This window comes from Halictus rubicundus, chromosome 9 (genome assembly GCF_050948215.1).
Source record: "Halictus rubicundus isolate RS-2024b chromosome 9, iyHalRubi1_principal, whole genome shotgun sequence".
Classification (NCBI taxonomy): Eukaryota; Metazoa; Arthropoda; class Insecta; order Hymenoptera; family Halictidae; genus Halictus; species Halictus rubicundus.
In genome coordinates this window covers 10110460-10123515 of record NC_135157.1, presented here as the reverse complement: position 1 = coordinate 10123515, position 13056 = coordinate 10110460, and the positions used below count along the sequence as shown (strand labels likewise).

The following is a 13056-nucleotide window of genomic DNA, read 5'->3' as shown; positions in this document are numbered from 1 at the left end:
AAATTGATTTTCTTTCTTGTTATGTTTAGCAGATGTTTGTGCTACTTAAAATTGCACCTAGTAATTTTTGCCATAAACGCATGAAATCCGCAGTCTAATAATCACATTCCGATCGGAAATACAAATATTCACGTTTCCTGGATCAAAGTTGCCTCGGACAAAATTCGAACGGTGCTCAACCATATGCGACCACTATAAATTCCACAGAATGATGCGTTGGTGTCTAGAATCATCGGAGGTTTCCCCGCGGTTCGGTTCGAAGCCTGTCGACTAAACGTTTTGAATCCGGTTGGCGAGGACCACCGTCGGTAGCGGTCGGCGGTTACGTCTCTCCGTAGCGTTAATTTCGTAACTCGATAAGTCATTAAGGTAACAAATTGCGCTATTAACCCGGCCACGGTTAATTAAGCGGGGCGTCGTAAACGGCAGAAAAGCGTCGCGGATTAATGGACGTCGGATCGGATTCCCGGGGCCGCCGGTTAATAACGATGTCCGTCGTGTAAGTAGGTTGGAAATCGAGACGAAAAACGATTCGGTCTCTTCGGGTGTCTGCGTTTGCCCGGCAGAAAGAGAGTTCCAGGCTCGCACGAGAGAGGCCGAGGCGTTAACGAACGGTTGCTCCTGTCCGGGCGACGAGTTATAACAGTGATTACGGTAATCGCGTACGGCACGCTCTCGATCTCCGTGGCTGGATATAATCCGGCAGAACCGATCGCAGCGGCGCCGTTGCGTAATCCCGCGATAACGCGATAATACCCGACTAATAACACGCCGCGCGACGTATTACCGGCAAAACGATACTTAACCGAACGCGCGGGCAATGTTATACCGCTAGAAATTCGCTGGAACCGGGAATCGGTAGGCAACAGACCGCACGAGGCTCTGGCCTGCCGATTTTCGTCTCGGAAGGGCTCAGGAAGTCTCGAAATTAAAGCAGATGCATAGTGGAGAGATCATTTTGCAACGATTTTTTGACGATTTATGACACCGAGGTACGTTGACCTGGTCACTTTGACCGCTAGGTTATCTTGAGAAAAATCTGAAAAGAGTTTCGTAGGATGTTTTATAAAAATCGTATTCAGGGAGTCCTTTTTTGAAGATTGGCAGGTGCTTCGTAGTGAAAATTAAATAGAAGCGCTATTTATTTTGTGAATCGTGCTGTTCATTTTGTCAGGCCTCGCGTGAATTTTCTCGAAAGAGTGAACAGCTCGCATCGGCCAGGATAATTCCAGAAAATAAAATGCCGTGGAACCGATGCTGCTACACGGGGTCCCGTTTTAACGTGTCTACTCGGTTCCGTAAACCCGGTGCCACTGTAGCAAGGGAATGTAAACATCGCTCGAGCCGTGGCGATCGTAAACCGATCGTTAGTAGACCGCGGCACGCAAATCCCTCGTTTTATAGATATTTTACGAGAGTTAAACGCGGAATAATTTTCTTCGCGGAACGATTTATTAAGTCGCGGGAACAAAAAACAGTCCAGCATCGCGCGTGTCATAAGCTTCGACTGATTTACAATCCATTCTAATGAAACGATTACCTTAGACCGACGAATCGGTCTGCATTCGTGGCGAAAACGAGTGAAAAGCAAAATTGATTATTTATCACAAGAATATAAGAGTTATTATTGTTTTCAAATTCAAATTATTGAAATAAGAAATTCTCATCTAGCCACCATTTCTTATTATAAACATAAACCATTTTTTAATTCTACAGCATACAGTTCGTTTTATTTTTTGACATTTTGCAATCTCTCGCTTAATCCGCGGATTAACGTGTAAGGTTTAGACTTTCGAAAGGATTAACATACTAATCGATGCTTAGGACCGCGTCGTGGGCGTCGCGGATCTCTCGATCGTTCGAGTAACGACCGTCGATCGCTGATAAAAGGAATTCTAAAAAATCGTGGAAGTCCGACAGGACGATCCGGCGACAAGTTTGCGAAATCGTTCTCTGACGGATCACGACGCGCAACGATCGGATCGATCCGATCGTAAACGCGGAGATATGTGGATCGGTGGGCGGCGACGATACGCGGACAATTAAAAATGTGCATAATAATCGGCAGAACTGACGAGAAAATCGGCGTGGTTACGTGGGCGCTTATTTAGTGCGCAGAGACTCCCGTATCTCCGTGGGATCGCGGCTTTAATAATTTCGGTGTTAATTAAATGGACGCGCGTGGGTGCGCAACCGCACCGTGCCTTCGACAGTGTGTTTTGTCAACTTTCACTGTCGCTGTCTCGCTGCCACGGCCAACCGCCGCTGTTTTAATGCCCCCTCGATGATGGTTATTAAACGCGTTGACGAAAAGCCACGTCCGCGCTGACGAAACTCCTCTTTGCCGCCGCTGATGACGATATAAAAATCTCTTATTTATAAAAACACGTTCCCTTGGGTCTAGAATATTCATTCGCAAAGATAGAAACATTTTAGCTCGTCTCGACAGAAGCGTATAATTAATGAATACCGCACGAAGAGGGAAAACATTAGAAGCGATAGGTGTATTTCGATAATTGTAGGCATTTTTTAAAAAATTTTTACAAAATGCGATCATTATTTTTCATAGTCTGCATTCAGCACAGATTGTCATTCGACAGTACAGCAATTATTTCATTACAGTATGATCGTTTGATTCAAGTCTGAACATTTATTAGTCTTGATAGGAGACTTGTTGTTCGTGTAGATTGGTGCTAGGTAGGTGTAGAAATTGTAGAATAAATAAATATATTTGATGTTTACACAGAGGTTCAATTACGTGTTAAGAACTTGTCAGGTTGTAGAATAAAAATGTGACATGATCTGCTGCTCGAGGAATTAGTTACTATAGCGCGCGCCGGCCGAGCGCATCGCTTGTGCAGGCGTTGAAGTCTCCGGGCGCGCTGTGGTATCTCCCGGGAAATTGAACGTTTTCGTCGCTTATGCTCGCTTCGCTCCACTGTCATCCAACTGAATATGTTCTTCTGGGTCTATTGCAATGATATTATGCAAAATTAAACTCGTAGTTAAGACGAAACAACAAATTTTTTCGCGATCTCTATTACAATTTTATCCAGAATTAACACCAGTCGACTCGAAATGCTTGTTACCCGGTCGTTAAACCGTGGTTTCTCCATTTTTCCATAGAAGTGCAGAGCGGTTCGGAAAATCGGCAAGATTTTTCCGTCGGTGTGAATTTTTTCGCTTGGCTTTCACTCGGGATTTTTCTGAATGGCCAGAATTGCTGGCGGGCAGCCGTGCGCCTCTCACGTTTTCGAAAGTTCCACGAACCGTGTTTCCCGGTCCGTCGATAATTCACCGTAATTTCGCGGCGTGCAACGACGAGCGCCGCCCACGCGTCCCGGACTAAACGAACGAGCGAAAGAGAAAGGGAAAAAAACGCGTCGACGGGACCAGAGCACGAAAGAAAGAAAGAAATAAAGAAATAAAGAAGGAAGGAACAAGAGAAGATTCTCCCCTCGCCGCCCGTCGCCCCGCGCTCTATTAATTTGAGACGATTAGACCGAGCGATTCTTGCCGCTAATTGCTAGCGGGACGGAGGGGCGGCTGATCGAGGATTAATTAAATTGAATTAAGCTTAATTAGCCGTGACCACTTGGTCCGTGGTACCGGCGAGTCGAGGATACGGACCCTACGCGAGATAGACGAGTCGAAAAGCTCGGCGGACCACGCCTGGCCGAATCATTATAATCACTCCTCGCGTGGTCCTCGGAAATTGAGCTGATTATTGTCATTTCGTGCTCATTGATCGAACAACCTTTTTAATTAGTGGACAACAGTTACTCCCGAATTTTGCAATTCGGCTCTCGCCTGGAATTTCATGCAACGATCGAGCGTAACTGCTGTCCAACTGGAATCCGCTTTACTGGACGATGAAAAAATCCCGCGATGGATTCATGCGATCGCGATGCGAGTTTCCGATTAAGCAACGTCTTAAAAAACACTCCGATAATGCAGAAGGAATTTCTCAGGGGGCGTCGAGAACACGCTGATCGATTTACGCGGGAGTGGGGCGGCCCGTGCGATCGTCTCGTGCATTCGTACGCAAACAAGCCGGGGATTCGTCAGCGTGTGCCGGCGATTAGGCGTAATTAGCGTGCGGCGATCGGGTTAGTCAGTGGTTCGGCTCGAAGCGGTACGGTCGTGCCGTTAACGAGATTAAAGGTGAAATCAATTCTTCGTGGCCCGGCGAAACCGGAGGAGAAAACGCGCGTGAAATTCAAACGGTACCACCTCGCCGCGCAATTAACAGGAGGGAGGGGGGGACAGTGAAAGTGTTGCGTCACAACGGCCGATTGTTTAAACCGTTGACGATTAATTAAGGGCCCGGGACGAGAACGTAACCGGCTTCGGCAGCTGGCGACGAGCGGGGAACGAGCAACGAGGAACTTCGGGTGCCTGTGACGCTTGTTCGAAAGCGTCGAAGGTGCTCGTCGACAACGGATTTTCTTTTTCTGTTGGAATCCGTAAACAATCCTGGACTTGCAGGGACCGCCGATCGTTGGAGCGTCGAGGAACGTGACGAGGCGAGGAGCGAAGTTTCGTCGACGACGACACCGTCGCGAACCGTTACTATCTAGTCAGTGTCCAGCGGAGTCAGCTGTGATAGCTCGTCGAACTCACCGTGCCACCGCACAGTGCCGGCCAAGACCCGTCTTGGACCGTTCTCAGTGTTGAAATGAATTGTCGATGAAGAGCCGAGACTCCCTTAGTTTAATATATTACACGTGAAATCGTTCAGATTATTTATTGATCGACACGCGACAACCATGGTTACCTTGGACACCGAGCAGAAGCCGGAGAGGCAGCACTGCGGACGACGCATGTGCGCCATTTGCAGACGCATCAGGCGCGACAAAGGTAACGTTCATTCACTCTGCATTCTTCTTTTCTCTCGGTAATTATGGTGGACTGGATCGCTGCGATAGCCTTCACAGTTTTGTCGAGCCTGATGTCTAGTGCAGCTGCTTGTGGACCAGACAGTGAGCTCTTGTTAATTCAAGTTCAAACGTTAATCGAAATACTTTACATCGTGTACTGTTTCGTTCGGAAGTCTATATATCAGACAGTTTCATGTTTCGTTGCGGAGGTGCACGTAAAAATATCTGTACCACTATGTTTGACGTTGTTTGAAGGTTTCATTTGTGTTGGTATATCAAAGACAATCGTGGAAGTCCATGTGTCTTTGTTTGAATGAATTGGAAACATTTCCAAACATCCGCGGACAATGAAGTACATAATATTAAAAATACTTGTACATCTTTGAAACTTTACTTGATTGATATTTGGCTATGCTCGTCTTAATCCTGTCTGAAACATATTTGATATTTTTAATACAATCTACCTTGTTTAGGCGAACTAGAAACAGCTGTAAACATATCCAAACAGTAACCTACATAATTTCAAAATTATTAGTATGAATAATAAAACTCGAGCCGAGTGAGATTTCACTCAAAACAGCGTTGCTTCAAAAATACAAGTATTTTTAATACGCTGACAATGCAATATATAATTTAAAAAATATTTTACTTGGAAAATACTTTAATCGAATGGCTATGTCGAGCCTGCCACTCGAGTCTCCGACCTTGAAAAGCAATTGCAAGGTCACAAAAATTCGACGAGGAGCCTAATGTACAATTTTCCTCGTTTCCCCCGGCGAAGCTGACAGAAATGAAATAAGAAATCAGCGCTAATCGCTCAGATTTGCGAACTGGGTGGGATCGTAATTGTGCTAGGAAACGCGAGGGCCACCGGCGTGCCGGAAACGAATCGTGAGAGCGTCAAGAGGCCTCCCGAAGCTGTATCGCCGACGCGTCACACGTGGAAGCTTGACGTTCCGCGTACGCGAACACCTCTCTTGAACGTCGTTAAAGCAACTAATTATATTTCTCCTGCCGCCCGGCGATTATTCAACGAGACGCGCAGGCTCGAGGGGAGGATATTTCGCAACATAGACAGGGGAGTGAATTAAACGCGTGACAGAACGTTTCGCGCAATTTCCATGGCGGAGGAAGCGCATCGGCCAGGTTTTTATCGCACGGTGTTCGACCATCGTTCCGTTTCCGCGTTAAAAATCCCATCCACCTGTCGGTGGCCGCGATAATTGTCGGCGATACTGCCACGATTCTCGGAAATCCGCTCGTCGACGGGACTGCTCGCGGGAAAATTCTAACATCTAATTAACGGTGGGGTGTCCTGGCAAAAAATCGTGAGATAAGTCGAACGCCGAGCATTACAGATGCTTATCGTTATATTTAATTTGCGATTTTAGACTCGCTGGCTCGCAAGAAAGCAACAACAATTGCTGGGCTCATCGTGCTCGCAAAAGTGTATAGGTATTCGCGGTGCCAGACTTTGTTACAATTATTATTTCAGTCTATTTCACTTGTAAATTAGACTCTCATTGCATTTAATCGTTTTGTAAAATCACATTCAAATGGCTAGATTAATGAGGGAGTGTCCAGCTTGATCTTCCAGTCACTGAATAAATCAGCTGTCTACATATATTTAGAGAAAATAGTAAATCATTTATAATTGACATGCACTTGATATTCATGCGCGAAATAGTACTCGTGACTCACGCTGCTATGATTTCATGACTTCGTTACTTAATATCTAAATATAATGTGACCTTGACAAACAATTTCCGTGGAACGTAGATCCACTAAAATTCAACCATTGAAATTCTATTTCTGTTTTCGAATTAAATGACAGAATACTTCTTTGTTGCAGTGTACATTATTAACACTAGGTTTACGGAGCACTAAAAGCGACTATTTTACATTGATTTATAAAAAATAACGAGAATGTGTCTATCTAAATTTTTAGTCATTTTAAAAATAACATATACCCAAAGAAATAAATTTGTTGAATAATTCCTCATGAATGCATCTTTATAATCCCAATAATCGTAAATTAAAGATATTAGAACGTGTCATTTTGACGCGTCCCGTAAACCTAGTGTTAACAACCGAGTAACTTTGACTAGTACAATTGCAAATGAAAATACAAGAGGCAATTTTATTTTGCCTTATAACAAGAATGAGTTTATTCAGATCTCGATCGATTTTGATCGCATTGCAAGCTCGAATAAAGGAGTTTATCCACTCATTCCCCACAACGGCGTCCTTATCATTTCGGTAATTGTAGAATAAATGATCCGCAAACCGGTGATTTTACCAGCAATGGCGTGTTTCGTGCAAAAGCGCGCGGCCCCCAATAAAACGCGCAAATCCCGAGCATAGTAATTACGAAATACGCCGGGAGTCCGCAACGAGAACGTTTCAGGGAGGTGGTCGTAACACACCGTCCGGCTCCTAACCGTAATTAGCGTATTTTCGCCGGGGCCGTATCGAGAATGAGGAACGAGGAACAAAAGAGAGGAGAAGAAGGGATGGTGGCGAGCTCTCGCGCGAGCTCGCCTGTCGGGTTACGCGCATTAAAGAGTTACGAATGTATTCCGGGCCGATCCGAAACTGGTTCGTCCTCGTTCCTCGCGGTCGGCCGTCCTCGTTGTTTCATGCAAATCGCTCGTTAGTCGAAACACCTGAAATTCCTGTGTGGGACGGCGTACATTGTCTTCGGCCGCTCCATGGATTATTCATCCCCGCGGCCCGCCTCGCGTCGAGCTGTGACAGGCCGAGTTGAGCGACGGGCAGACGGACAAGACTCTTCCTTCGCGAGTTGAATAGGTTCGCCTAAACGTTTCCTAGCTCTGCTCCTTCCATTATATTCCCTTCCATCCGGCGGGCGATGCCCTGCCCTTTGTTGCACGCAGTGAATTTCGAGCGGAAGCGGAATTAGAAATGCAAGAGCCTTTTCAAACTCCATTCAACTCTTCTTTTTATAATATTTTTGAAAATTCTGTCAGAAACAAGTACAGTGTCTCTAAAAATTATTTATTTACAATTCTTAACGAAGACTCGTAGGCCACTTCTAGTGGTTCCACTTAGTCGCCTAATATCTTTTATTCAGTAAACCCAAAGGATAATAATTTCGTCTGCTTCCCCTAAGTTTCTCCACCCCTCTCCCAACGAAGAATGCGCTCACAGGAGATTTCGTGGCGTGGTGCAACAGAATGTGTCACCACAGACCCCGCCACAGCAATTCGACCTTCGCCGTGCAATTAGACTCATTAGCGGATCGCAGAATCGCGCCCACGCGGATATTCAAATGCGCCGGTTTTATGCAGTTTCGGATCGATCGAGCGTGATGCAAATTGTTGTTGGTCGCGCGCGTATAGCGTTACACCTTCCCGAGTATTTACAAAGATAAATTAGAAGCGAGGATCCGGCGACCGTGTCCGGGTCCGATGATTTATCGCGTGCCCCGGGGGAACGTCGGCTTCGAGGAATCATTAAGGACGGAGCGTGTCGGTGGACACGGAAAGAGTGTTTCGGACGGGATCGAATACTGAATGGCCGACGATTTCATTCACTCGGCGAATATCGGGAAACAGAGTGTCGCCATGTAGTAGCTGTTTCATCAGCGAGCCTCTTCCGTGGGCCGTCGACGTGCCCACGCGTGCCCTTCGCTCATTCACTTCGCCTCTGACTATCGCAATCTTTCTTCGAACGATCCAGGAAGATCGCTTCCAGTCGGACACCTCGATCGGGCCGCCATCCTCCCCGGCCGATTTGCATAGAACCTATCAGTCAACGGTCCACGGGGCTGCGCACCGTTTGGCCACGGCTATTAGGCTTTGGACACTGTGAAATTTCGAATAAATTAGACGCGGCCAGTCCCTTGAGGACGCGGAAGGGTGGTTTCGCAATCGTCCGAAGATAATCCGGTGAATGGCCGAGCGACCGCGGTTTCATTCATCCGCGACGCTTCGCGGCAACCTTGCTCTATGCCTAGGCAGTTATGGCAGGCGTGACTAGGCTGGAGGTCCCGATTATGATAAAGCGCGTGGGCGAGCCCACGCTCGCCCTTCGCTCGTTCATTCATAAATTCAACTCTCACCGCGTGCCGCGCGGCCGACCACCAGAGAAAGCTGCGCCGCAGAAACAGAGAGAGAGAGAGAGAGAGAGAGAGAGACGCGGAGAGAGAGAGAAAGATGAGCTGCGACACGCGCGTCTCTCCTTTGCCTCTCGCGTTACACCTCCCTGCGAGCCACCGACAAATCCTGTCCTCGAATGCGACGCCCTTTTCCGCGCCTGATCAACATCTCATTTTGCATAGAGGACCCTTCTCAGGGTTCTTGATACTACACTGATATCTATTTCTAATTTGGGCCTAAGATTTGTTCAACTTGGATATTTGAGCTGTTTAACACTAGGTTTACGGATCAGTAGAAATGACTATTTTACATTACTTTATAAAAATAACATGAATGTATCTATCAAAATTTGTAGCCGTTTTCTTGATAATATATACCCAAAGAAATCAATCTGTTAAATGATTTCTCATGGGTGCATCTTTCAATATTCGTGAATTAACCCTTAACGGTCTGGAAGTATTTCAAGTCTCAACATTTTTATGTTATAAGTATAGAAAGGAAAATATTTATATTGTAAATTTAAATATTTATATTACTAATTAATTTGATTTTAGTCGTCATATATGCGGCATTGGGCCTAGTAAGTAAAGTGCCATGCCACTTATATGGCGGCATTGGTCCGTTAAGGGTTAAAAATATTAGAATCCGTCATTTTGACGGATCCCGTAAATCTAGTATCAACGCAAGTAGTGCAAGTCAATATTTGTCTGTTTCGTTTAACACCACATCTCAACCGTCACTAAATGAAACAATTTTAATATAATTTTTCCATGGCTCGCATAACGCAAAAGTTCTTCAATATTATTGTGTTTTATAGAACTCTTACTCGATCCCTTATCATCCAATGATTAACAGTTTTGCATAATTTTTGCACTAAAAGGTTCATTTATAATTCATATTTGAGACCTAATAAAATATACGTTCGAACTGTGAAGTACTTATTGCACATCGTAGAAAAATTTCGGAAGGGACTTACGGGTCGTACGTTGTGCACACAATTTTATGAATAATTATGCAATATAGTTCAGGAGCTATTTCTGAATTTTATCATTTCGTACAAATTTTACTGGATGAACGAACAAATCTCTCCCACACAACTGTCACTACAAATTCACCGAACGCATCTGGCAGAAACGTTCCAAACCACTTCTATAATTACGAGACGCGGTTATAGTACTGGTAAAAGTGGTCAACACCATCAAACCCGAAAAAGAAGCGCCGTCCAGAAGTCGTTCCTGAATGCGTGCATTCTGAGAACCGGTTTGGTTGATTATGAAACATCCGTGCTCCAATTATAATTCTCCAATTCTAGTATTTGCCGGACGATAAAGACGTCGCAACAATTACGTGCATTAGCGAAGTGTTTGCCGACGCATCTCCGTCCGCTCGAGCAGCTATGCTGAAGAAGCACGAAGAGACAAGAGCAAACAAACGGTGCGGATGAGGGAAGGGGTAATTTACCGCGGCTCGGTCTTAGGGTAACGGCACCTAAGCGTCGCGGATTCTCGGTGCGATCCGCTCGATCGTCGATCGGTCGGCTAATAAGCCGTCATTAGCCGAGTCCATAACTAATAAACGTCATCCGGCCGTCACGTGGCCGGTAGCGCGTGATTTAACGAGCGGCTCGCGCGTCGCAACCCTAGTCACCCCCGCATAACTGTCTTTCTGTTTCACTCTCTCGTAGTTTATATTTATTGCAGACACCTGTGACCAACAACAACAAACTGGAATTTTTTTAGATTCTGTACATATTATACACGGGGACAATTATGTGATTCAAGTCTGAAAAACTCCAAGCGTCTGCAGTTGTGCGATACAAAATGAGTGTACAAAAATTTTGTTTGGGTCACGACGGACCCGGCGATACCATTGCGTTCTTACGTCCCTTCTCTTCCACCCTGTTCTAAAAATCCTCCAACGTTCTCCTCGTTCTCCACAAAACAGACAAACATTTCCCAACAGCCCCCACCGGTTCCATTATCCGTCGCCGGTCCCCGGCTCTCCGCTCTCGGTTGCCAAAGACGAGTGGTAACGAGTCGATAAAAAATAATTAGTATGTCCGTCGACTCGGTGCTTCTAGAAATAGACCGGTCCGCATAATCATCCGCCGATTCCGAGACCGCTTTGGAAACCTGCCGGCGGCTTTTGCCGCGCGCGGCTCCAGGTGATACTCGCCGCCGTCGTCGTCGTCGTCCGCGTCGTCCGCGTCGTCGTCCTCGTCGTCGCCAGCGGATATGTGTAGCCTCGCACGCGCGCTTGCTCGTTCACTCGCGCGCGTGTGCACCGATATGTTCACCGAGACGTTCACCGTTCGCGAGGGAATTCGCGAACGAGACGAGAAACAAAGGGAAGAGTTATGCGGGGGTGACGCGGGTTGGCAACGCGCGCCACCGGCTACGTGACGACCGGATGACGTTTACAGAGTTTGGAAACGTCGGGTAGTAACGTTCAAATAGTCTCGGATTATGAGTGAAATAGCAAAAAGGTGAGGAAGCAAGCATGAGAGCGAAGATAGGTACTATTTTAACCAAGTTTGGGAAAATAAACATGAAGAGTTCAAAGATGCCCGGAAGAAGATCAAGCAGGGAAATCGGAAGAGCGCACTCTGATAAAATTATTCCCCGAAAAAAGAAGAAGGCGAAATGAAAGAATAAGACTCGCTAGACTTGACAGTCTCCTAGCTAGAGATCCACCAAAGACCAAATGAAATAAGGGACCTAGCAAAAGAGCTTTTCCTCATTCCTGAAGCTGAAGATCGCACACGCAACCTCCAAGCTAGAGCATCGTGAAGGACCCAAGCGAAACAAGCAACCTATGAAGAGGGTAGCGATAGTTCACCGCCTTTTCCTCATTCCCCAAGTCAAAGATCACGACGAGCGACGCAACCCTGTGTTCAGGGAGGTCCTGGGGACGACGCAACGTGTCTCGAACGGCGACATGCTCGCGCAACGTTGCGCCAAGCTGGAAAAACAGCGTTGGCAGGGGCCGCGTGGGCAAGCTGCCGTGTCTAATAAACATAAAGGAGGCAGACTCCGTCAAGTTACCCGTTTGTTCTTTTTTCTCTCACCCCCACCTCGCGGCTGGTTTGTGCCCGGCCCCCTTTTTCCCCCCGTCGAACCCCCTCGCCCATCGAACCACCGCGTCGAGCACACCTTCGCGGACAATTAATTTACCTCACGGCGTAGCCCGGAGTCCGCGGAGCTTGCAGACGTAGTTTGCGGCCGGCCGTCCAGAAATGGAGTTGGTTTCGCCGGTTAAGATACGATCGTGTACGTACCCCGCACACATCCTCGCCGGCAGCGTCGAGAAAAACGCCATAACTCCGAGTCGTATATGGCGGCAATGCACAGGTGCATGCCACCGTGCATCTACCCCCCTCGGCCCCCGCCGACCCCCCGCTCGAAGACCGCCAACCCCTTCTTTTCTACGTAGACCCTTCCTCCTTGTCTCCCCGTACGAGACCCGATCGAACGTGCGCGTAGAATGTCAATTGTTTCGCTCTGCCCTCTCTCTCTCTCTCTCTTTCTCTCTTGCCCCCCACCCCTGCACGCCCCCTGACGCCTGTTTTCTTCGTTTCCCCCGCCCCTGGAATACCTGCACACCCCCTCTCTCTCACGACCTGGACCGTGTTAGATCGGTTCTGATCCGTGATTTTGACAAATTTTCGGTGCTAGACGATTCCTGGATTTGCAGATGATTTTATAGATCACGGGTTCCGCCAAACTTGTTTCACCTACCGCCCCTTTCTAAAGATAAAAAATTACTCAGCGCCCCCACTGAGAATTTACCTTCTTTATCATTATCTCTGCCAGAGGAAGACACCTTTCACAATTTTAAATAAAAATTGATTGAGACTACAAGGGTACATTAAAGAGAAATTGTTCGATAAAAAATAGGGGGTGGTTCTGTGTAGGAAAATGCAGTGATAGATTTGCGTTTTTTTTTTTTATAAATTTATATACCACCCCAGTGAATCCAGCGCCCACAAGGGCACTCGTGATCACCGTTTCGCCCACTGAAAATCTCGGCTAGCAGGCTCTCCTTCATGATCAGTA

The 13056-nt window shown here is 46.8% G+C and overlaps 1 protein-coding gene across 4 annotated transcripts in view; it reads left to right on the top strand.

Annotated features, from left to right (window-relative positions):
- Nucleotides 1-13056, top strand: part of LOC143357347 (uncharacterized) — a 322767-nt gene that overhangs the window by 264911 nt on the left and 44800 nt on the right. The window contains exon 1 of one of the 4 annotated variants that reach the window (XM_076793763.1): nucleotides 4508-4860. The exons of the other annotated variants lie outside the window; for them this stretch is intronic. Coding sequence (XP_076649878.1) covers nucleotides 4770-4860 — 91 coding nt within the window. The 5' untranslated portion in view covers nucleotides 4508-4769. Of the gene's footprint in view, nucleotides 1-4507; nucleotides 4861-13056 lie in introns of those variants that run through there. 4 annotated transcript variants of the gene reach the window in all.